The sequence below is a fragment of the Elephas maximus genome, chromosome 1 (genome assembly GCF_024166365.1).
Source record: "Elephas maximus indicus isolate mEleMax1 chromosome 1, mEleMax1 primary haplotype, whole genome shotgun sequence".
Classification (NCBI taxonomy): Eukaryota; Metazoa; Chordata; class Mammalia; order Proboscidea; family Elephantidae; genus Elephas; species Elephas maximus.
Genome location: NC_064819.1, coordinates 63624781 through 63650019, shown reverse-complemented (window position 1 = coordinate 63650019; position 25239 = coordinate 63624781). Strand labels below are relative to the sequence as shown.

At 41.1% G+C, this 25239-nt stretch overlaps 1 protein-coding gene across 1 annotated transcript in view; it reads right to left on the bottom strand.

Annotated features, from left to right (window-relative positions):
• The window catches only part of KDM1B (lysine demethylase 1B), a 58610-nt gene that overhangs the window by 12428 nt on the left and 20943 nt on the right, over positions 1-25239 (bottom strand). Inside the window, exons 8-18 of the mRNA XM_049884674.1 lie at positions 24887-24925; positions 21084-21288; positions 18659-18843; positions 14958-15134; positions 14381-14455; positions 11628-11765; positions 10505-10676; positions 6229-6356; positions 4900-5031; positions 4203-4277; positions 569-685 (exon numbers count right to left, since the gene is read on the bottom strand). Of these exons, the coding sequence (XP_049740631.1) occupies positions 569-685; positions 4203-4277; positions 4900-5031; positions 6229-6356; positions 10505-10676; positions 11628-11765; positions 14381-14455; positions 14958-15134; positions 18659-18843; positions 21084-21288; positions 24887-24925 (1443 nt within the window). The remainder of the gene's footprint in view (positions 1-568; positions 686-4202; positions 4278-4899; positions 5032-6228; positions 6357-10504; positions 10677-11627; positions 11766-14380; positions 14456-14957; positions 15135-18658; positions 18844-21083; positions 21289-24886; positions 24926-25239) is intronic.

Here is a 25239-nt window from a genome sequence, read left to right as displayed (position 1 = left end):
TTCTACTCTCCTCACCTCTGCTGTTTGTGACCAGCTTGCTTTTTATGCCGTCGGTCTCACACTCCCGTGTAAAAAAGTAGGATCCACTTACTACCTATAGCTAACTGAAGACGCAAAACATGCCTGAGACTTGGTCTTGAAGGCTCTGTCCATAAGGTGAAATTCCTACTCCTCATAACTTTGCCGGTATCTAGTGGAGCACTAACAGATTCTGCTAAAGGAGATGTTAAAAGCAGAGGAAGTAAAACTCTGTCCTTATGGTGACCAATGAATGAAGCGGAGACACGGAAAGCAGGGGGGAAGAAAAAAAGAATCGCTTATACCAAATTCAAATTTTAAATAGCAAGATTCGCTGTCCTCAAGTCAAAACTCACAGGCCTCAGTCAGCTCTCCTTTTGTTCTGATAATATCTTTTTGTATTCTTCATGGACAGTTATTCAAATGAAAAGGAAATCTTTCGGTTTTATTTGGATTCAAAAATTACCCAAGACTTTTCCCAATATGAGAAGAAACTCCTATCATATGACATCAATCTCTTTAGTTCCGAAGCTAAAGTAATTTCAGTCACCTTTTCAATGATTCCTGCACCTAAGCTGTTGATAGCCTTCATCTTCTTCTCCGAGAGTGGTGGATTAAACTGAATGGCACCTTTCTGCAGTAAGGCCAGTGGTATAGTGACTAACACCTGTGGGGAATGAGTCACGGTTAACAAACAAGCAGCAACTGAACCCAACCAACACTTTTTCAACTCTTCAGTGGGTTTAACTGTTTTCAGGAAAATCTCAACACCTAAATAACATTCTTCATTATTGCCAGTGACAGGACTGTCAACAGCCAGTGTTATTATATGGGCAAGAACTGGGCTGCCATGTATAGTTGTGCAGGTTGTTCCCTGAACAAGGGTACCTGGTTGAGTGGAGGCCACAACCACATGGAGGAAGGGGGATTTTGTAAAAATCTGCATAAAATCCTGAGCAGCTAAAAATAACCCTGTGTAAGATGAATCTGCCAATCCCAATCCTGAAAAGCTGTGCCAAAAGAGATAATAGCCCTAAATATGGAGTCAGGAAGATCTGATTTGTGTATCATTCCTGACACTTTCTAATGTGTGGACAACCCCCACCACCCATCTCTGCCAAACATCTATAACATGAAGGTCATATCTGCCCTACTAAATTCAAAGGATTGGGATAAATACTTAAAAATAAAGCTGTTACAACATACATCAATATGCTTCATAAAGCATATTACAAACGTGTGAAAAAAACTACATGAAAATTTTGCAAAGTATAAAATATGCTCTCCATCCTCAAGAAGTGTGTAATCTTGTTACAGGTAACAGCTACCACGCAACCGAAAACGGAAAGAAAGAAAAAAAAAAAAAAGAACAATTACCCTATTGGATATATAAGAACTGCAAGGAAATAAAATCTAGATTTTTCTTAATAACAAAAAAAGTTTTCCAAAGCACAAGAACTTAGGTACACAAATATGCAAATGATATCAACATACACTGGTAAGGAACTCAAGCTAGATCTCAGTGGGAAAGGCTAGATTGAATTTCAGTTTGTCAAAGGTTTATCGGTATATCATGTTGGGTTGAAATCTTTCACTTACAAGTTTGGGGAAACTTCCAGTGCAAACTGTGTGATGCGTGTCGGCTACTATAAAAAATAGTTGCTTTTAACGCTTTAAAGGAGGCTATGAAGCACAGCCTGCAGCTTCTCTGAAGAGCTAGAATACAAAGAAAGAAGGGCGAGTATGTCCGAGGGTGACTCAGCAGGGGAGGCATAACCAGTCAGTTTGCAGGGACGCCAGGAGACAGAGCCACAAAACACCAGAAGCTGCATCATCTGCCAACTTATAATTTCAAATAGTGGTAATTAAAAATGCTTTTTACCACCAGGAAGAACCTTAGATATTAATTAGCCTGATTTTTATTTTAGGGCTTAAGAATAAGAAAACTGTACAGCCCAATAGGTCTCAACCCTGGTCATACTAGAATCACCTGGGAAACTTTAAAAGCATGGCCAAACCAATTAAATGAGACTCTTTGGCAGGGTGGGGCTTTGCAGCCTTTCTTTTTAAGCACCTTCCAGGTGATTCTAAGGAAACCCTGGTGGCGTAGTGGTTAAGAGCTATGGCTGCTAACCAAAAGGTTGGCAGCTCAGATCCACCAGGCGCTCCTTGGAAATTCTATGGGGCAGTTCTACTCTGTCCTATAGGGTTGCTATGAGTCAGAATCGATTCGACGGCAACAAGGTTTTTTTCCTTTTTTTCAGGTGGCTCTAAAATGCAGCCAAATTGCCCACCACTGCTAGTACAAAGTCACCCAGCTAGTTAATGGCAGGAATAATATTAGAAACCACGTCCCTGAACTCATCCTGTGTTGTTGTTAGGTGCCAGTTCCAACTCATAGCGACTCTACGTACAACACAATGAAACACTGTCCGGTCCTGTGCCATTCTCAAAATCGTTGTTATGCTTCAGCCTATTGTTGTAGCCCTCAGCCATCTGGCTAAAGGTCTTCCTCTTTTTTGCTGACCCTCTATTTCACCAAGCATCATTTCGTTCTCCAGGGACTGGTCCCTCCTGATAACATGTCCTAAGTATGTGAGACGAAGTCTCACCATCCATGCTTCTAAGGAGCACTCTGGCTATACTCCTTCCAAGACAGATTTGTTTGTTCTTCTGGCAGTCCATGGTATATTCAGCATTCTTTGCTAACACCATAATTCCAAGGTGTCAATTCTTCAGACTTCCTTATTCATTGTCCAGCATATGAGATGATTGAAAACACCATGGCTTGGGTCAGGCACACCCTGGTCCTGAAGTGACGTCTTTGCTTTTTAACACTTTAAAGAGGTCTTTTGCAGCAGATTTGCTCAATGCAACTCATCCTCTATACCCTGACTTTCCCATCTGGCATGCAGTCCTTTATTTCTATATGAATATCAAGGGCTGTGAAACAGGTTTCAAATAACTAAAAAGTATAAAACATAGCCAGAGTAGGAACTAGTGATCGTTCATCAATTACACTTTTTAGTAATCACTTGAGAATAACTAAACATAAACTTATGGGATTTATTAAGTCCCTTTTTTTTTTTTTTTTTTTCTTCCACTCCAGGTCAGCCCCTTTATTCTCCAACACTATAGGAATCTCAGTATGCTTTCAGGTATTAGAGACAGCAGCACCTTTCACTGTCCACTCATGAAAGCTGTTTACAAAAAATACGCATTTTATATTTAAAATTTTAAACTTCTGACAGTTTCTAAATGAAAACATAGACCTTTCTTGATTTGAAAAAGTGTTCCATGGTTTAAAAAAAAGAAAAAGAAAAGCAAACTTGGAAAGCACTGAATTAAACAAAGTAAAATAAGTTTGTTTAATGCAGAACTTCTCAAAGCCTTTCGTATGCTCCTATTTAACCCTAGGAGCCCCTGGTGGCACAGGGGTTAAGCACTCGGCTGCTAATCAAAAGGCTGGTGGTTCGAACCCACCAACTGCTCCGCAGGAGAAAGATGTGGCAGTCTGCTTCCGTAAAGATACAGCCTTGGAAACCTACAGGGGATTTCTACTCTGTCCTATAAGGTCCCAAAATCGACTCGATGGCAACAGGTTTGGTTATTTGGCTTGATTTAAGCCTCAGAGTAGAATGTGGTATACAATATTACCCAAGCTTATTTAGCCAAGAAATTTCTTTTCTTGTTCTGCTCTCAGGACTAATGTACCATAGAAACCACTTTGAGAAACATTCTTCAAAATTTCATCTGCCATGAATCTATATTTAAAAACAAAACAAAAAAAGTTCCTGTCAAGTCAACTCTGACTCACGGTGACCCCATGTGTGTCAAACAGAACCATGCTCCAGGGTTTTCACTCTCTGGTTTCTCTGAAGTAGATGGCTAGGCCTTTCTCCCAAGGCACCTCTGGGTAGACTCCAACCACCAACCTTTCAGTTAGCAACCGAGTGCAATAACAGTTTGTACCACCCAGAGACTCCTGAACCTATATAGTGTTTGATTAAATCAGATTTGCACATCCACATATAATTGACTAGAAATACATAACTCATCAGAATCAAACAAGACTCCATCCAGGCAGCTCACGAAAGGCAAAATTCCCATGAAAATGCTGTTTTTCCTTTACCCCCAGCCCTTGGCAGCAAGGAGCTCTACCTTAATGGAATCCTAGTGGTTACCTTTTGTGCCACGCACACTGTGCCATCTGTAGTAGTAACTTGCACTTCTTCTCCAGAATAATCAATACTCTGTACCTACCCAAGAAAAGCAATTATGAAAAAGAAAATGAGTACTAGACTCACAACCTCCAGGATCCCGTTCAATTCTAATATGAGTTTTTATCTCTAAGGCTACGGTAGGGAGTCATTCCCTGGCGTTCAGAGATCCAAACAACAGTTATAGCTTAATTCAAGCAACCATCATTCAGCTGTTAAAATTTACAAACACGATGTCAGGATAGGGAAAATCTTTATAATTCACGTGAAATCTATGTAAAAAATTGTCTCTATGATTACAATAATGTACAATATGAATGCGTAGGGACAAAGATTTGAAGGGAAAATTTAATAGTGGAAATAATTGCACTGGGTCAGGGAGGTTGTGAGCAATGTATTTTTTTGTTCTGTTTTGTTTTAAAGCAATATACTTGAATATTATAATGAAAGTGTATCTGAGTTACTACCTATTTATATAGATAATGCTACTGATCATAGGCTTCGACTGCACTTGTATGACTATACTTGTCACCAAAGTCCTTGAAGACACCAGCTGAATATCAAAGCATACACTGGCCTCCTGTGTAATCCACGTGCCCAAAACTTCATATCCTCCACAAAGAAAGCAAAGCCAGAGCGTCCTGTCACTATCAATACTCACTGGAGATTTGAGCTGAATGTCTAGTCCTTCGGCCAGTTTCTCAATTATTACAGAGTATCCCGGGGTTAGGAGAGTGTGATCGCCAGCAAACTGTGCAAAGAATTCATTGTGGTCCCAGGAACGAGCAGACACCTAGAAAACAAAAGGAGAGGATGGGGACCTGGCAGATGCAAATCTTTGAGTCTGTGCCTGAAGGCCAACAAAAGGCCCCCAAGGCAGGAGGACAGGGCTATCAAGCAGAAGGCAAAGCATTAAGGAAGGAGAGGAAAAAACCTCAGTAACCCAACCACTGTCAAGGGGAAGGAAATGTCTCAGTACCACATAAGAAAGCTCATCTTAGAGCCAGTTACGGTAGTCAACTCCAACTCATGGTGACTCCATGTATGTGAGAGTAGAACTGTCCTCCATAGGGTTTTCAATGGCTGATTTTTCAGAAGTAGACTAGCCAGGCCTGTCTTCCGAGGTGCCTCTGGATGGACTCAAACCTCCAACCATTTGGTTAGCAGCTGAGCACCTTAACTCTTTGTACCACCCAGGGGCTCCTATTTTAGAACAATAGGTATTTATGACTTGAGCAAGTTAATTTTATATGCTAACAATCCTGTGAGAATTCTATAAAAGTAAAACTGGATTTGACGAACTCTGTATATAAATACGCCAACTATCTGTCTTCAGTGTGGAAACATGATAAGAAACTGAAACTCAGCACTATTTTGGAAAACAGTGTTATTCTCATGGCAATGAAGAATGGAATGGAAATGGAGAGGTTCCAGAGAGGATTTAAAAAATCAACGTGAGTCACTCATGGAAGTTCTGTTTAAAACATGCACCACTTGAGTATTAAGACCACGGTAGGTTAAGTGTTTAAATTTATTTTAGCAAAATACACAGACCAGAACTACAAGGGTACTCTTAGTTTCTTGAGAACACAGTGTTTTTAAGCAGGCTCCACAGTTCCTCAGAATGCCTCCAGGGCCTCAGTGGAGAGCGAGGGATGGAGGCAGGTAGAAACACAAGGCTTCCGATCAGTGGTCCCTCCCCTGATTCAGCCCAATGGCCCCCTTTATTCAGTTTTATATGTTGAGTTTCCTCACAGGCATTACTTGAATAAAGGTTTCCACTGCTTTTATTAAAAAAAAAAAAAAAAAAAAAAACACTTCAAAACCACTGTTGGGTTAATGCACTCTCAAGTTGTGGTTTCCAAACTTTTCAGCAGCAGAACCATTCTTTCCTGTTTACCCAAACCAGGCTGAGTTCAATTTTTTGATACATAAATACATACACAAAACAAATACCTTCGATGCCCGTGTTTCCCCAACCCCAGCGCACCTGGTGGAGGTTGCTGCCACAGGCATATTCCAGGTTACTGAGGTGGAACTGAAGCACCTGTTCTTCCAGCTCACTGAACTGGATACCAGACTCCTTAATGAAAGCTCTGTAGATCTCCTCTATCTTCTCTGTAATGGGAATGTATCAAAACAGAAAAAAGAGCTTTAGCATTATTCTCCAACTCCTTATCCACTGCTTTCAACCTCCTTCACCCCACAAAACCCCAAACTCCCAAAGTCCTTTCCCAAGTAAACTCGGGGGGGCGGGGGTGGAGGGCATCTTGATAAGGTTGACTTCTCTCAGGAAGGAAAAACTGATCTTAACCGGAAACAAAGCTCTGTGGGTTCTATATTCTCAAAAACATTTCATTTCTGCTTCGTCGAGAAACAATTTCTTCTTTAGCTCAAAATACAGAAAAAGTTCCTCCTGTAGATTAATGTGCATACACACTCGGAGAGAGGATCAGCATCCCCTTTCCAGTCCCACCGTCATCACCTTAAAGTCAAGTCCAGGTTTAAGCTGCCTACCATATTAAACATCTTACCCAACTAAGAGACCTATAATACTCTATTGTTTTTTTTTTTTTTTATTGGTTATAATCTCTCCCCAACAAGAATATTCCAATATAGACTGTCACCATGTCAACCCTCTGCCTCGATACCGTAATTATTCGTTCCCTATTGCCTATTTACAAGGAGCACTGGTGTGCAACGGTTAAGCACTCGGCTGGTAGTTCAAATCCACCCAGCAGCTCCTCAGGACATACACTCGGCGATCTGCTTCTGTAAAGATTAACCCACTGCTGTCGAGTCGATTCCGACTCACAGCGACCCTACAGGACAGAGAAGAACGGCCCCACAGAGTTTCCAAGGAGCGCCTGGCGGATTCGAACTGCTGACCTTTCGGTTAGCAGCCGTAGCACTTAATCACTATGCTACCAGGGTTTCTGTCCAGGAAACCCTATGGGACAGTTCCACTGTGTCACAGGAGGTTGCTATAAGTCAGAATCCACTCGACAGTACCCGACAATAACAACATTGCCTATGTAATAAACTCCAAGTCCCACAGCCTAAAAAGGCTAGTGCACGTTAGTCTTTCCAAAGGTGGCTCCTACTACCTGCCTGCTTCCAGGCTCTGTAGCATGCTGCTGCAACTTTTCCTGGTCAACTCCAACCCTGCAACTAATAGTTACTACCACTCCCCCTCACCACATCTCCCCTCCCCAAAAACACATCCATCGTTACAGTCTAACACCACCCGGGCACTGCAAGCCGCAGGAATCACTCCCTGCTATGAACCCCGCCAGACTTATCGATCCTATTCATCTGGAGTGTTTAGCTGTGTACACAGAGCCCTGTGATAGCATTCCAATTACTGTCTGCAGATTCTTTGTTGGTTTTGTGCTTGTTTTGGTTCCAGCCTCTTAACTGTATCTTAGTACAGGTTACTTCTTTGTAACCTTCTCAGTGATGACAACCATCCAACACATACATTGCAGACACAAAGTTTCTATAAGTATTGTGTCCTTGCTTGACTAGAAGCAAAACTCAGTCTATCATTTAATTTTTCTGACAACTCAAGGTTCTCATTAAAATTTTCAATTCTTGTACTATTTAGTATTGTAACATAGAGATGTCCAAGGGACCTCTGGATATGGGCTGGAATTGTCCCCCTAGACCACTGGGCTTTTTTGTTACTTTCAGTGTTTTTTTGTAGCAATCCAATCCCACTCCTCTCTCTTAACATGTAGTTTAAAATTTTTGGTAGGTTTTGGGAAACGGGAAGAACCAAGATTGCTAGAACCATACATAAAATTCAGTGTAAACAGGCTGAGACAGGCCTTAATGTGACTTTTATGTAAATAATATTTAAAAGCTTTATTATATATGTGCTTTGTGAATTACCTCTAACCCCTTAAAAACCCATTGCCTTCGAGTTAATCCCGATTCATAGTGAACCTGTAGGACAGTAGAGCTGCCCCATAGGATTTCCAAGGCTGTAATCTTTATGGAAGCAGACAGCCATCCTTCTCCCGTGGAGCGACCGGTGGGTTCAAATCGCCAACCTTTCAGTTAGCAGCCAAGCACTTAACCACTGCACCACCAGGGCTCCTTTCTAGAACCTTAATACTTATATTTCGGTTTTCTCAGTTACTTACTAATAAGGTGAGATCTCAGGCAGCTGAGATACTGATACCCAGGATGTAACTTTAACCTTATTGTAAAGAAATATGTGTACTAATATTAAATAAAACGTTTTAAAAAATATCAGTAAGAGGAAACGACTACTTAAGGCTGAGATAAAGAGCAATTTAACTCTTTCCTTTGGCGACCCTGAAAGGCATATAAAGTCAGCACACATGTGCAAAACTTTTGTCACATTATGAAGATATCTTGCAAGTCTGCCTAGTAACTGTTCTCAACCCAGAGAACTTAACAACTCATCGCTCAGCCTGCAACACTTGACTGTAAGATCCCCATCAACCCAAGTACGTTTCTGAAAATGTTCTGTGATGGCTCATCAGTCAACACTTACTGAGGGTGACAAGAGTGTGGGTCTGTCTCCTAGAGGTGGGGAGAGAGGGGAAGGGATTTCAGGTTTTGGGGGTGGGGGAAAGAATAAAAAGAAAGACAGTCCCTAATATTGAGAAGTTTACCCCCATCAGAGATGACGAGTATCAGGATCAAGAACTGAGAACCTGTTGTGGACTGAATTGTGTCCCCCAAATGTATGTGTTGGAATCCTAACCCCTATACGTATGGAAAGGAGCCCTGGTGGGGCAGTGGTTAAAGTGCTCAACTGCTAACTGAAAGGTCAGTGGTTCAAAATCGCCAGTGGCTCCATGGGAACAAGACGTGGCAGTCTGCTTCCATAAAGATTACAGCCTTGGATACCCTACGGGGCAGAGTTCTACTCTGTCCTACAGGGTCACTGTAAATCAGAGTCAGTCAACTCAACGGCAGTGGATAATCCCATGAGAGAACAGGATTTTCTTTGTTATGTTAATGAGGCTATAACAGTGTAGGGTATGTCTTTAACCAATCACTTTTGAGATGTAACACGAGAAGATTAGGCACAGAAGCAAGCAAGCAGGAACTGGGGAAAGATGGATGTCACTTGGAAATCTCCAACGAACGCTGAGAAGGAAGGATTTTTACTCCCAGAGCCAACAGAGTGCCTTCCCCTAGAGCCAGCACCCTGTATTTGGACTTCTGGCCTCCTGAACTGTGAGAAAATATATCTCTGTTCGTTAAAGCCACCCACTTGTGGAACTTCTGTTATAACAAAAAAAACAGCACTAAGAAACTAAGACAGAGCTCCCTGCAGAGAAATATACAGTTGAAGAAAATTAGTATCTTGCAGATTAAGTTCATATGTTCACACTCGAAAACTTCGACATGCCTTCAAGAACTACAAGTGAATATATCCAGGTCATAAAATTATAAATTAAATATGAATTTAAGAAGTAATACAGTAAAATCTGAGCTGTCTGATATCCTCATGGAAATAAGCAATCAAGATTTCTAAGGAATTGTGGTTCTATTCCCCATTTAAGTGCAAAACCTAAATATTTTGAGAATTAACATCCTTAGATTATAATATACATTCTTGCACTCTTAAACAAAACATACTAAAAAAAAAACAGTAAGTTACTGCCCCCAAAAAAGGAAAAGGGAAGAAATCTAGGCATACAGACCCCCTAATATAGAAACAACATTATTAGGTGGCTGTTCACAGGCATCCCTGGGTGGTTTAAACAGTTACGTGGTTGACTACCAGCCAGAAGGCTGGTGGTTCAAACCCACTCAGAGATGCCTCAGAAGAAAGGCCTGGCAATCTGCTTCCAAAGGGCACAGCCTTGAAAACCTTCCAGAACCCAGTTCTATTCTGCACACATGGAGTTGGCATGAGTCGGAACTGGCTTGACGGCAACTGGTTATTCACATAGGGCTTACCACACATTCCCTTAAAAATAAGCTCCTCTGGGATATTTCCAATTAAACATTTAAGTAATTTTTAAAACACCAGCTATTGTGTCAAGAAGGGTTCAGGTGTGCACACACACACAAGCATCCAAGGATCCCCGAGGAAGTTCCAAGCTCCCCTGTCTATAACTCAGCGAGTAGTCTGAAGAATTAATCAATCCAGAAGTAAAGCCCCTAAGGACTATCCCTACTGCATCATCCAGTCCTGGAGATGAGTGACGTTACCGACCATCAAGCTCAGGTTAGAATGAGACTGCAATGGAACCACCAGAACACCATTCTCCCCATACCTCCTAAAGGGACATCTTGGAGCTGAGTCTTATCCTTCCTCCACTCAGAGACAACATCCAAGAGAGCATTAAAATGAAAATCCATGCGCTTGTCAATAGTGGGGTCAGTAATTCTTCCACCTTCCTGAATTAAGTCACATCTCTCTCCAAATTTATGCATGCTGATGCCAAGCTTCAAAAATAATAAGAATAAGAAGGTGAACATTTTCCCTGGAGAAAATATTTACAGGTGCTAAGCTGAAATCAGACAGAGCTCTTGTGGAGAAAAGTGTCTAGGACGGCTCAAAAACGAACCTAAATACGCTTCACGGGGAATGGCAACAAGGTCAGGCGGTGCAAAAACAGCACAAAATCCACGAGACTGTAATTTAGGAGAACATAAGGATGACAACAACAGCTTCTATGCCAGGCACTCACAGAGTGAGCGCTTCCCGGCCAAGATTTACTAAGGTTTCAGGCACCGTAGCTATGCACCGCCTTCTCCTTGCTTTGAAATTCTATCTCCTCTGTGGACCCTTATGTGAATGAACACGCAGACACACAAACACGCACAGCAGAAGTCGAAATGGAATTTACTCTCAATAAATATTTTAGAAAAACCTTGGGTCTACCAGGTCTTCATAGAAACTCTGTAGGCTTGGCAGTTAAAAGACAGGATACCCAGTTCCACGTAGGCTTCTGATAAAATATGAATAAACTTTTAGTGTAAGTATGTCCCAAATATTGTATGCAAAACGTTCCATGTAATGGGTGGGACATACTTATACTAAAAAAAATTACTTGTTGCTTATGGGAAATTCAAATTTAACTGGGCATCCGGTATTTTTATTTGCTCAGTCTGACAACCCTAAAACTATGAGCTAATCAAGAGTTCTGCAAGTAACAGGGAAATAAAATTACAGATTTAGGAAAATAAAGATATCTTTTAAGTCCTCTAGTTCCACCTCCTTAGAAAAGTGGAACTATAATTGTTCTTATTTACTTGGCAGAGGGGATGAGGCAGCAATAAATCATTTTGGGGTTACTGTATTATCTGTTTTAGTAGCATATTAATATTACACACAAGCAAACTGAGACCATTTTGCTTTTCTTTATCTACAATACAAATCTTAAAGAAACCCACTTGCTCACACATTAGTGCTACGGGGTTGTTAATGCAGCCGTTGACGATCTGGGCTCCTCTTCCAACCGTTACGCCTTTAAAAGATTTATCATCCCACACTCGGCCACCAATTCTGTCCTTGGCTTCTAGGACAGTCACCTAAAAGACAGACGATTAGGAAAGCTAAATAAGATCAAATAGTCATATCAATTGCAATACATGTTCCAACGACTCCGTCATACGTTGGTTCTGACGTTGTGGGAACTTTTTTTTTTAATTTTCATTACTATTGCCTTTAATGAACAGTATCTTCATAATTCCCATCTCTGAACATCTGTGAGTGAACATTGAGAATGATAACATCAGCAAATTATGCACTGCAACATTGTATGTAGTACGTATTACTAACGATATGACGTTAAAAACAAAAAGCGCAGAGGGTCGTAAGTGCAGTTCGTTGTAATTCAAATACATCTGACGTCAGGGACTACCCACGCTATGACGATATAGAAAGACACTGTCAAGCTCCATATTTGATTATTTATTATACTAGGTACCAGAGAAAAGGCAAGACTTTAAAAGGAAGGCAGTGGAAACAGAAGCCGAAGCAGACAGATGTTAAAAACAAACAAGCCACAACAACGAAAAACTTTGGCCCTAATATCTAAGACTAAAATAAATAAACGCACAATTAAAACACCTTATGGTTTAATAGTAGAAAGAAACTATTTCAAAATGTCAACACACTTCCTACAAATCCAACTCAGACTCTTCTGTTTTGTCAGCACTATAATGTAATCCATGATTTTACGCCTTCTATTCAACCAAAGATGAAAACCTCTCTTAAGCATAGCTACTGAAAACTTCTTGTCTTTGAAAACATTCCAGAAAAGATATTATTACAAAAAAAAAAGAAGAAGAAGTCATCATTTCCTTTACCAAGACAGAGAATACTGAAAAGACCAATTCCATTCTACCACGTCAATTTACAGGGTTTTTTATGTTTTTTAACTTTGTTTATTTTGTTGTTGTTGAGAATATACACAGCAGAACATACACCAACAGTTTCTACATGTACAACTTAGTGACGTTGATTACATTAAGTTGTACAACCATTCTCACCCCCCTTTTCTGAGTTGTACCTCCCCCATTAACATAAACTCACTGCCCCCTAAGGTTCCTATCTTTCGAGTTGCTGTTGTCAGTTTGATCCCATATAGACAGTTCTTAAATGAGCATAATGCTCAAAGCTGACATTCTTTATGAGTTAAGTCAAACTATCGCATAGTTTCAGGAAGACTTCGAGGGATATTTTTGATTTTTTGGTTTAAGGTTTAAAGATTATCTCAAGGCAATAGTTTCAGAAATTCATCCAACCTCCATGACTCTAGAAAGTGTGGGGGCCATGAAAATTTGACATTCTGTTCAGCATTTTCCCCCTTTTGATCACATTTTTTCCTACAGAATCTTTGATTGATATGTTCAGTAATGGTAGTTGGGCTCCACCCAGTTTTTCTGGTCTCTTGGTAAAGGAAGCAGTTCTTCATGGAGGCAATTAGCTGCACATTCCATTTCTTCCTCCTATTCCTGACTCTCTGTTGCTCGTAGGCAAGTAGAGACCAACCGTTGTGCCTTGGATGGCTGCTTGCAAGCTTTTAAAACTCCAGAAACTACTCAATGAACTAGGAGGCAGGATAGAAGCGCTAAACACACTATTAGGCCAATTAACTGGGATGTTCCACGAAACCATAACCCTGAACCTCCAAACAAAGGAATCAAATCCCATGAGGTGTTGGTTGTACATAAGCAGCCTCAGCAGCTACTCTTTTTTTTTTTTTTATTTCATTGTAAATATATCATACAACTTTTGCCAATTCAACCTTTTACAGGGTACAACTTAGTGAGAGCACTTACAATAATCGATTGTGCAATCCTACTCTTAAGCAATGCGATTTTTCCATCACCATAAACCTAAACGCAGTCCTCCATAACAATTCACAGCTTTAATTTAACTCAAAACCAAAGCCCTTTCAAAGTTTAAAAGTCATGCAATTCTGTCTTAATCAATGAGTTAAATTCATTCAATCTTGCTGTCCAAAAGCAAAGATTTTTGTTTTTCAGAGTAAACTGAAAGTTTGTCTTTGATTTGCATATGAAAATTTAACTGGGTATTTCAGAAAATTTTGTACAAGAAATGGAGAATTTTCATGCTGCGATCTGTTGTCTCAAATTACTGCAGAAACAAGGGCTTTTTACCAATTTCTCCTCTTCAATTGTGTCAATGTCCCTGGGTGGTGCAGTTACACACTCGACTGTTAACCAAAAGGTTGGAGGTTCAAGTCCACCCAGAGATGTCTCAGAAAAAAGGCCTGGTGATCTACTTCTGAAAACTTAGCCACTGAAAATCCCATGGAGCACAGTTCTACTCTGGCACACATAGCGTTGCCCTGAGTATGAGCTGACTCAGTAGCAACAGTTATTTTTTTATTTTGTCAATAACAATCTGTCAAGAATTTCTGCTCCAATACCCAGTTAGAATCTTTCCCGGCTGGCTTATTAGGGTTTAAAACTCTCCAAAGCTATGGAAATTTCTACTTTCCTCTACCTTTCTTATATTACATCAATTCCAAACTTCGTATCCTTTTTAAGCTCGATTGTAAAGCTATCATGTATTTAGCCTTCTTTGCTAAAATAGGTGGTTGTTAAGTCTTAGAAAATATGGACCAAAGGAGCAGTCAACCCTCTGTTTCTGCCTACATGTCCCAAAATCTTACCTTAATTCCAAAGTTATGTAGTTGCCTTGCAGCTGCTAATCCTGATGGACCAGCTCCAACAACAATGACTGATTTCTTTAAAAAAAAAAAAAAAAGGAGGAAAAATCCAATTAATGATAACAACGTACTGTTTTTTGTTGTTCTGGAAGGCATGAACTGCTATGCAATGTGAGTTCACCTCTGTTTCTTTGATATCTTTAAACCCATTGCCCTCCAGTCAATTCTGACTCATAGCGACCCTATAGGACAGAGCAGAACTGCCCCATAGGGTTTCCAAGGCTGCTGGTGGGTTCGAACTGCCAACCTTTCAGTTAGCAGCCAAGCACTTAACAACTGTACCACCAGGGCTCCTTTGATGTCCCTACCTAACGAATATAGTGTTACTTATCTTAACCCCTTCCTTTTTTTCTATAATTGAGGAAATGGTGCTTTATATTCTCTTCTCCAAAGAAACACATATTCTAAAAGTCTTGCTTCTGTAACTTTTATGCCTTTGATTTGACTTGGCATTAACATAATACAACTAGCATTCATCATGACCCACAATGGTGTTATTGCTAAAGCTAAGGTCACCTACATTGTGGTAATCTTTCGGAAGAAGATGCTGGTCAGTGCTGACACTCAGAACTCCTGTGTTGATCAGACCTTTTCTCGTCATAAAGTAAAGTATCCTCTCCACTTCCTGAACGCATCGAATGCGCACAAGGCCCCGGACGATGATGTGAGGAATACATTTCTGAGGAGTAAGAGCTTCCTGTATGTGGAAATGAAAAAAAAAAAAAAAAACTGCTATTTAAAAAAAAAAAAAAACCTCCCAGTTCCTCAAAAAGTTAAACACAGAATTACCACATGATCTAGCAATCCCACGCCTGGGTATATACCTAAAAGAACTGAAATCATAGGTTCACCCAAAAACTTAGACATGAATGTTTGCAACAGCGTTATTTATAATAGCCAAAAGGTAGCAACAACTCAAGTGCCCACCACCATGAAGTGATAAACAAAATGTGGCTATCCATAAAAAGGAATGATGTACTGACACATGCTACGGCAAGGATGAACCTTGAAAACATTCTACTACAGGAAAGAAGCGAGACACAAAATGCCACATATTGCATGATTCCATTTATAGGAAATATCCAGAATAGGCTGATCCATAGAGATAAAAAGTAAATTAAAAGTTGCCAGAGAATGTGGGGAGAAGGAAATACAGACTGATTGCTAATGGGTATGGGTGATGAAAAACTTACTTCCTCTTAGGATGATGAAAATGTTCCGGAAAAAGTTACACAACACTGTGAGCGTACTTAACACCTTTGAATTGTATACTTTAAAATGGTTAAACGGTAATTTTTATGTTATGTATATGTGACTACACACACAGGCAGAAACCAACTCTCAAGATAATTCAAATCCATCATTTACCACTAGATATAAGAACAAAGGAAGGTTTGCCTGGTGGTAAAAAAGAGATGAAAGGGTCAAAAGGAACATACAGCACTTTGTATTTTATCAATGAGTTTCCCCTCACCCACAAATGTCCACTACAAGGAGTATAGAGGGCAGACCACATCACATTACTGACTCAATAAGCCATCCAACAAAGGCCACTACAGAAATCCAGCCTGTTGCCTGTACTGGTATCCCTGGGTGGTGCAAACGATTAAGTGCTTGGCTGCTAATCGAAGGCTGAAAGTCTGAGTCCACCTGGTGGCACCTCGGAAGAAAGGCCTGGTAACCTACTTCTGAAAAATCAGCCACTAAAAGCCCTATGGAGCACAGTTCTACTCTGACACAAATGGAGTTGCCACGAGTCGGAGTCAACTTGACAACAACTGGATGTTTTTTTCACTGGTGCTTGTATTGATGGCAAGAAAAGCTTGACTCCCATGGCTGATAAGAGGTGGGTGAACTGATTTAAAACCAAAACCAAACCCATTGCCGTCGAGTCAATTCCAACTCATAGTGACCCTATAGGACAGAGTAGAACTGCCCCATAGAGTTTCCAAGGAGCACCTGGTGGATTCAAACTGCCAACCTCTGGGTTAGTAGCCGTAGCTCTTAATCACTAAACCACCACAGTTTAGGACCTGTAAAAAAAAAAGACATTGCCTTTCTTGCTGACCCCAGCTTTGGCAAGACCATGATCCATTTTAAGACCCAAGAGTAACAAAGCCCCTGCTTCCACCTAGGGCCAGGAAGAAACTGAGAATGGGCTTCGAAGTGTATTCACTGCAGGCCTCTCCCCCATTCCTTGTTTCTAACCCCCACCACAACCAGAACCTGATCAAATACAGGAAGGTGACTATATACTTGAAGTATTCAAGAAATAACACATACAACCTTGGCCTGGGATTGCTGCAGAAGGTAAATAAAATGTGCATGTGTTCGTGACATTTAAAAAAAAAAAAAATCTTCTCTAAGTCTTTCTTTTAAAGCAAATATATTTGAGCTTTTCTACAACAGTGTTAGATACATACAGTAAATACTGCCTTCTTATTGAAAATTACAACAGATCCAGACTGACAAGGTCAGGATTTTTTTCTCTAAGATTCTTCCCCAGTATAAGTCAAACTTCAAAGTCAAATAAAAAAAAAATGTGAAGAAAAATGAATCCAAGGCTGTTTCTGAAAGTATGGCTTTGTAATTACAGGAAATTCTGGTCACAATTTTGAGTAGTTCAGCAAATGTTTTTTGAGCACCTACCTCAAGCCTGCTTGGCAGGAAATAAATAATTCTACTTTACCCAACCTACTCACCTGGTTATAATTTGTAAAAATTGTATAAACAGCCGTAACTTAATGAGGTCACCTCATCTCATACTTGAGTCTAATCCAGTGAAAGGCCAGGGTGAAATGGGATTATATTTCTTTCATCTAGACTACTTTGGCCATCTTGCAGAATGTTCTGCATTCAACAGTCACTCAAATAATTGCTGAAAAGAATGAATAAATCTGAAAAAATACTAGGGTCAAGAGAACCAAAAACAAAAAACCAAAACTGGTATACTCTCCCCCACCACCAATTTATCTTCATTTCTTTCAAAGTGGTGCTATGCAATGCCCCCAAACATTTACTCAGTCCCAACACAGAGAAAAGCATGGGTTGTTGCCGTTTGAGGATATCGAGATGAATATGACACTCTCCCTGTCCTCAAGGGGCTTATAATCCAATCTTTTTTTTTTTTTCTCTCCTGGCATTGCTACCGCAACTCTTTGGGCCAAACTTTGCACCTTATACTCACTTACTAGAGCATCAAGTGTTCAGATTACACAGTATTTAATGTGTTGGTTCTCAGCAGGGGGTGATTTTGCTCCCATTCGGCAGTGTCTGGTTGTCAAAACTGGGGAGGTGGGAGCTACTGACATCTAGAGGGTAGAGACAGGGATACTACTAAACATCCCAGAATGCACAGGACAGCACCCCACAACAAGGAATTATCTGGCCCCAAATGTCAATAGTGCTGAAGTTAAGAAGTCCTGGTCTAAAAGTTCAGTCCACCATGAAAACAGCTTCTCTCCTTCAACAAGAATACTGTCTAAACGTGAAAACAAGATGCTGGGTGAAATAAGCTAAACACAAAAGGATACATATTACATGATCCGACTTACATGAAACACCTAGAATAGGCAAATGCATAGTGACAGGAAGATTAGTGGTAACCACTAATGCACTGGAGGAGGGGAGAATGAGGGGTTAAATGCTTAATGGGCACTAAGTTTCTATTAATGGTGGTTGCACAACATCATGAATGTAATTAATGCCACTGGATTTTACACCTGAAAATGGTTAAAATGGCAAATTGTATGTGGTGTGTATTTTACCACTACCACCTATCTCAGTTTGTCGTACTGTGATGGCTTGCATGACGCTATGAGGCTGGAAGCTGTGCCACCAGTATTTCTAATACCAGCAGAGTCACCCATGATGAACGTGTTTCAGTGGAACTTCCAGACTAAGAAGAGGAAGAAAGTCCTGGTGATCTACATCTGGAAAACCAGCCAATGAAAACCCAGTGAATCACAACAGGATACTGTCTGACACAGTGCTGGGATATGAGTCCCCTAGGTGGGCAGGCACTTAAAATACACAGTGGCTGCAACGATGGACTTGGGCATACTAACTATCGTGAAAACACAGTTGGACGAGGCAAGGTTTCCTTCTGTTACATATGGAGTTGCAGTAGGTCAGAGCTGACTTGACAGCAACTAGCTAATATTTTACCGCAATAAAAAAATTAAAAGCAATGCACCATTAGCAACCATGCCCTTCACTTACTTTGCAGTTAGTATACCACAGGGCAAGGATGAGGTTTCTCAAAGCCAAGTACATGGTGGGGTCTCGGGAATACTCTGGGAACTCGTACAGTTCATCCAGCTCCATCACGTCTGGCCTCACACACAGGGCTTTGCCACACTCGTTGGGCTGGTAGAAGGGCTGGAAGTATCGGTTCATGCCTGGAACTAACAGAAGACACAAACAAGTAACTCTTACAAGACCTAACATCCAAATCTAGGACCATTAAAAAGCAAAACCAAACTCAAAAGGATAGGCAAGACAAGCTTAAGAGTCTGCCTTACATGAATGTTTCTGTCTTCCTCTCTTCAGAAAGACAAAATGTAAATGAATTAAACAAGTATTTTCTCCATCGTTTCTCTATACATTTTTTTTTAGTTTCCATGGTAGGGAAATATGTTTTAAAAGTATATTTTATTGGCATTGATATGGCTACATTTAGAGCTACAATCTATCCTTAGTTTTGTCCCTATGAATATATAATATTAACATAATAAATTTTATATGCTATAAAAATGCTGTCTTCTAACCTGCTGTTAAAAAATTACTGTACTATGAACCTTTTCCTGCTATTAAATGACTTTACCAGTACCCATACCAGCTGCTGTGAAGTCAATTTCAACTCATGGCAACCCCATGGGTGCAGAGGGTTGCCATATAGAGTTTTCATGGCTGTGACCTTTCAGAAGCATATCAGGCCTTTCTTCCAAGGTGCCTCTGGCTGGGTTCAAACCACCAACCTTTCGGTTAGCATCCAAGCACTTAACAGTTTATGCCACTCAGGGACTCATATATGACTTTAACTGTCATATAATATTTTGTTACTTGTTATTTAACAATTCCCCTATTGCTAAATAGCTAAATTTCATCTAATTTTTTCACTATTGTAAATGATACCACAACGAATTTCTTTGGACTTATTTCTGATCATTTATTTAGGATAAATTCCTAGAAATGGCACTGCTGAGTCACAGTACATCAATTTTACAGCTTTTGAGGTGCACTGCCCAATTATCCTTTATAAGTACACACTCCCACTAATAGTCTATTTTATTGCTGTTGTTGTTAGGTACTGTCGACTTGGTTCCAACTCATAGCGACCCTATGTACAACAGAACGAAACACTGCCAGGTCCTGCGCCATCCTCACAATCGTTGCTATATTTGAGCCCATGGCTGCAGCCATTGTGTTAATCCGTCTCATTGAGGGTCTTCCTCTTTCTCCCTGACCTTTACTTTACCAAGCATGATGTCCTTCTCCAGGGACTGGTCCCTCCTGATAACATGTCCAAAGTATGTGAGACAAAGTCTCGCCATCCTTGCTTCTATGTCTGTTTTATTATACCTTCATTAACAGTGGGAGTGACCACTTACCCCTTGGTTTCTACCATCTATATATTAAGAGGGCCCAGTGTTATTAGTAAAAACCATAAGACAAGGCCACAGTGTAAAAATCTATTGTACCACCCAGAATGCCACTTGTGGTGTGCAGGCAGCAGAAGACTGAGGATTCTCACTTCTACACCACGAATTCTGGTGTAGACCTTTAAAGATGCCTTTAAAGTAAATGCTTGACAGCACGCTTGCCCTGACTGGAAACTGCCCTTGAATTTTGGGGGTAGTGGAGCATTTTGCTGGAATCACCAGTGGCATAAGCAGCAGCAGAAAAACTTAGAGAGACCGAAGGGCGGCTCATAGAGGTAAACACTTTCTTCTGTTAAGTCGGAGTTTCACTTTATTAAATTCTGCAGCTGTCCAGGCTTCAAATAAAACTACACTAAACACCATGGGCACGATTCAATGAACAAGTGTCAAAGGATTTCCAATTATGGGAAAAATTAAGTGCATAGTATACATAAATGATATGATTTGATCTGCAGTATAACCAAATTTGTGCACTAATGAGGCGCTTTGTATCATAGGAGCCCTGGTAGCACAATGGTTAAACGCTCAGCTGCTAACCAAAAGGTCAGCAGTTCGAATCCACCAGGCACTCCTTGGAAACCCTATGGGGCAGTTCTACTCTGTCCTATGGGGTCGCTATGAGTCGAAATTCACTCAGTGGCAACGGGCTTTTATTTTCATTTTTTGTATCATAGGTCACACACACATGAAAAGGAAATCCTTTCTAGTTTGCTCACTCATACATTTCCAGGGACGTAGGAGGGAGAAGGAGTCCCTGGGGGATGCAAACAGTTAAGCACCGGACTATCAGCTGAAAGGCTGGTGGTTAGAACACACCCAGGGACACCTTGTAGTAAGGCCTAGCCATCGGCTTCTGAAAAGTCACCACCTTGAAAACCCTATGCAGCGCAGTTCTACTCTGCACATACAGGGTTGCCATGAGTCGGAATCGACTTCACGGCATCAACAACGAGGAAGGCAGGGAGGGGTAGGACAGCTCTTACCAAGCACGGAGGGCACTGCCTTTGAGTGCTCCAGCTTCCCAGAGCTGGCATCGCTGGCTGTGCGGTGCGTGCTGGAACAGGAAGGGCTCATGCCCACGCAGTCGGGGTAGTAGGCAGACAGCAGGGGGGCCGCCACGCTGTCTTTCAGCAGAGGAGGTAGGATGAGCATGGAGTACCACCAATGGTCAGAAACTTCTGACACTCTCTGGAACGGGGCAGAGCAGGAGGAAGAGGGACAGAGGCCAACGAGAAATGCACACACAGGTTCAGCCAAGCGCAGATGATGTGCTCACTTCATCCATCCCTTAACAAACCCCCTGATTCTGCCTTTCCCCACTCAGACTTACACAGCTCTGTACCGGAGTCTTACGAAGACGGATTGAGAAAGAAAAATGGCTTAGGACACCTGGAAGGAATGTTTCCTAGGCACAGTTCTTTCAAACAGTAAGCAACAGCCCCACTCCCTGTCAAGAAAAAAACTTCACCAATACCAAGTAGGTCCGAAAAACCAAAAAACCAAACCCACTGCTGTCGAGTTGATTCCAACTCAGAGAGATCCTATAGGACAGAGTAGAACTGCCCCATAGGGTTTCCAAGGAGCAGCTGGCAGATTCAAGCTGCAGACCTTTTGGTTAGCAACCAAGCTCTTAACCACTATGCCACCACAGCTCGGATAAGTCCTAAAGCTGCCTCTATTTACTATATTGAGAGCTTAGGTTTAAGGCTGATGCGGGAATTGTCTTTACCACCTACCCTCCCCCCCTTTTACTTAGGATCTAAAAATAGTTGAAATTGAGAACCTGGGCATAAACCATCATACTCCTAAGCAGTACTCAAGCATTACTGCTTTTTGACAAACTAAAAACCAAACCAAACCTGCTGCCATTGAGTCAATTCCAACTCATAGCGACCTTATAGGACAGAGGAGAACTGTCCCATGGGATTTCCAAGGCTGTAATCTTTATGGAAGCAGACTGCCACATCTTTCTCCTGCAGAGTGGCTGGTGGATTCGAACCACCGATCTCTCAGTTCACAGCCGAGTGCTTTAACCACTGAACCACCAGAGTTCCTCTTTTTGACAAAGGTGACTAGAAAGCTGTCGGAGGGAAAAGTACACTACAACTTTCGAAATAAAATGGCAAATGCAGATCTGAACAAAAGAAACTATTTTTGGTCTTAAAACTTGTGACGACATTCCAGAGGTGACTTAACGTTAGGGGTCACTGGACCAAAGCATCCCCATGATGACTAACTATTGCAATAAAAATGAAATTTATGTGGTTTCTAATGCAACACTGCCACAAGTCACGTTAGACAGATGGTCTTCTCTAAAGCTGATCTTGAATGCGTGCTCCAAGAAGTCTGAGAACCTGATACAAAAGGACCTCAGGCTCAGGGACCCTCTGATGTTGCTGGTTTTCTGGCTACAACCAAATGCCGCCAGCCATCAAGTATGATGCAGAGGTTTGTGAACTCGAGACCTGCAGGGTGAATCTAGCGTGCAGGGGTGTTCTGGTTGGCTTTCAGATTTCAAAAAATCCATACCTGGGGCAAGCATTTTTCAAAGCAAAACCAAAAACCAAACCAAACCCATTGCCATAGAGTTGATTCCGACTCAGTGCTCCTACAGAAGAGAGTAGAACTGCCCCATAGGGTTTCCAAGGAGCAGCTGGTAGATCCCAACTGTTTGACCTTTTTGGTTAGCAGTTGAGCTCCTAACCACTGCACCACCAGAGCTCCACTATAAATCACTCCCAGCTGCTTTACACATTCATCTACTTATCCACCCCTCAAACTCATTGGGGTCTACAATCTCTCTCTAGAGGCTTGTTTTAGATTTGGGCAAGACTAAGGAACCCTGGTGGCACAACGGTTAAACACTTGGCTGCTGACTAAAAGGCTGTCAGTTCAAACCCACCCAGTGGCTCCACAGGAGAAAAGACCTGGCGATCTGCTCCCATAAAGATTACAGCCTAGAAAGCTCTATGGGGAGGTTCTACTTTGTCACATGGGCTCGCTGGGAGTAGAAATCCACTAGATAGCACTCAACAACAGGCAAGACTAACAGAAGGAAGATAGTCTCATGCGACTACCCTTGACCTGGCTACACGATACAAAAAGAAAGGAAGTTTCAGCTACTTCCCTAACACACCAGGCCTGCCCTGCCACCCTCCTTCCCAGCTCAGTCCCAGGGAAGAGTGAGTAAGCCGAAGACCCAGATCTGACACTCCAGTTGGGCAACATAGAGAGCAGAATGTGAGTGCCTTAAAAGCCATGGACCCAGGCTCTTTCCCTTCTCTTCCACCTCCTGGTTCATGTAGCTGTGTGGCTAAACTGAGTCAGGACCCAATACAGGTCCTGCCATCTTGCTCCCTCTCCTAGAGGTTTTATCTGAGGGTACCCCAACGCAGCTTATGAGAAACTCAGTGACTAAGAAACCAGCACTAGCCCTCGCTATTCCTAGTGTGTTCTCACAGCACACTCACCGTTCCTGGACATCTAGCTATAATTTTGTCAATGTGCCATCGAAAATCCCACCCTTGCCTCCAACATGCACACCACTGAGGAAATCGTACTCAATACAGCCAACTTACTAGCATATTTAATCAAATAGTCACTGAAAATTTAAAGCTTTAAAAGTAACCCTAGAATCCACAGGAATACAAAAAGGGCAAGGTGCATTATTATGACTATAAACCTGTTCCTTACTCCTTCTTAACTGAACACAAAAATAAGTAACTGGCAGATGAACATCCAGGAATTATTCCAGAAAATTTTAAGTTCTTACATCCCATGATTATGGCCCCTGTCCTAAAGTTCAGGTTCATCATACATTTGCAAAATGGTCTCAATATAAGGACACAGGTTCATAAGTTATTGTAACGGTATTTAAAGTTACTTTACTCATCTTTCTGTAATCTCATCCTGCCTACCTAAACCTGAATATGATGGGGCTACTGCTTTACCATGGGAATGTTTGAGGGAACAACCTATTAAAAAACACAAATGTAAAAATATGTATATGTACATATCATTTATATGTGATATATTACATATATGTGTATATATACATGTGACATGTATGTATATCGCATACAAACACCCCTTTATATTACTGAGTAGATTTTAGGTAGATTTGTTAGGTGTGAATTCTCCCTTTGCCCGACAATCAATCACAGTGAATCAGTTGCAGATATCTAGAACAACAACAAAACAATAATACTGAACCACTGAAACTCAGAATGATTAAAATTTCAGAATTTATTTCCCAACCAGTCATTGAATCTGGTTATATGGCACATGAGTTTTCCAGCTCAGGTAGTAAAGTTTCCTGAAGACAAACTAAATGTCACAAGGCTTGCCCTTGCATATCTGAGCAGGGAAATGACAAAGCACATACTCTGAGGTCATAACCCCCCCGGCAGCTGAATCCTGTCTCAGACCACCAAGTGATGGCCCTCCTGTTCTTGTTCTCAGGATTCAAGGAGAGTTAAGCCCAGACACTCAACCTTGAAAAACAAGTGTAACAACGCTGATCCCTACAGTAAGGCAAGGCAGCCATTTCTTCATTTTTTTTTTTAATTTCCTATAAAGGAATATAACTTACTGTTTTTAAAGCAGAGGGAAAATTACCCATAATAGCACTACTGCTAGCATTTCCATAATATTTTTATCATGTTCAATTACAAAGTCTCTGATCAGCAATCACATAATAAAAAAGAAACTCATAAAACCGCCACTGTCGTTTTCTTATAGCTCATTGAGACAAATGCTCCAGTCTAGAACGTGCAGCAATACTCACTAGATCCTCTGGGAGGGTACAATGATCTGAGGTCTCGGTCTGCAAGAGAAAACCAACTGGTATTAAAAAATCTTGACTCCAGTCAGCTTAAATCAGCTCTACTTTTAAGATACTGTCTTAAGTGTCAATTTTCATCTCAATACAACACTGCTTTTGAGTTATTACACTGGCAAAGAAGAACATTTAATAAAACACCATAGAAGTGAAGTGTGGGAAAACAGGGACTCTTGTATTTCCTGGTAGAAATACAAAGGAGTATTACCACTATGGAGAGCAATTTTACAAAATATCACATTGTAAAATGTACATATGTGCCATCATAGGAGCCCTGGTGGCACAGTGGTTAAGTGAAA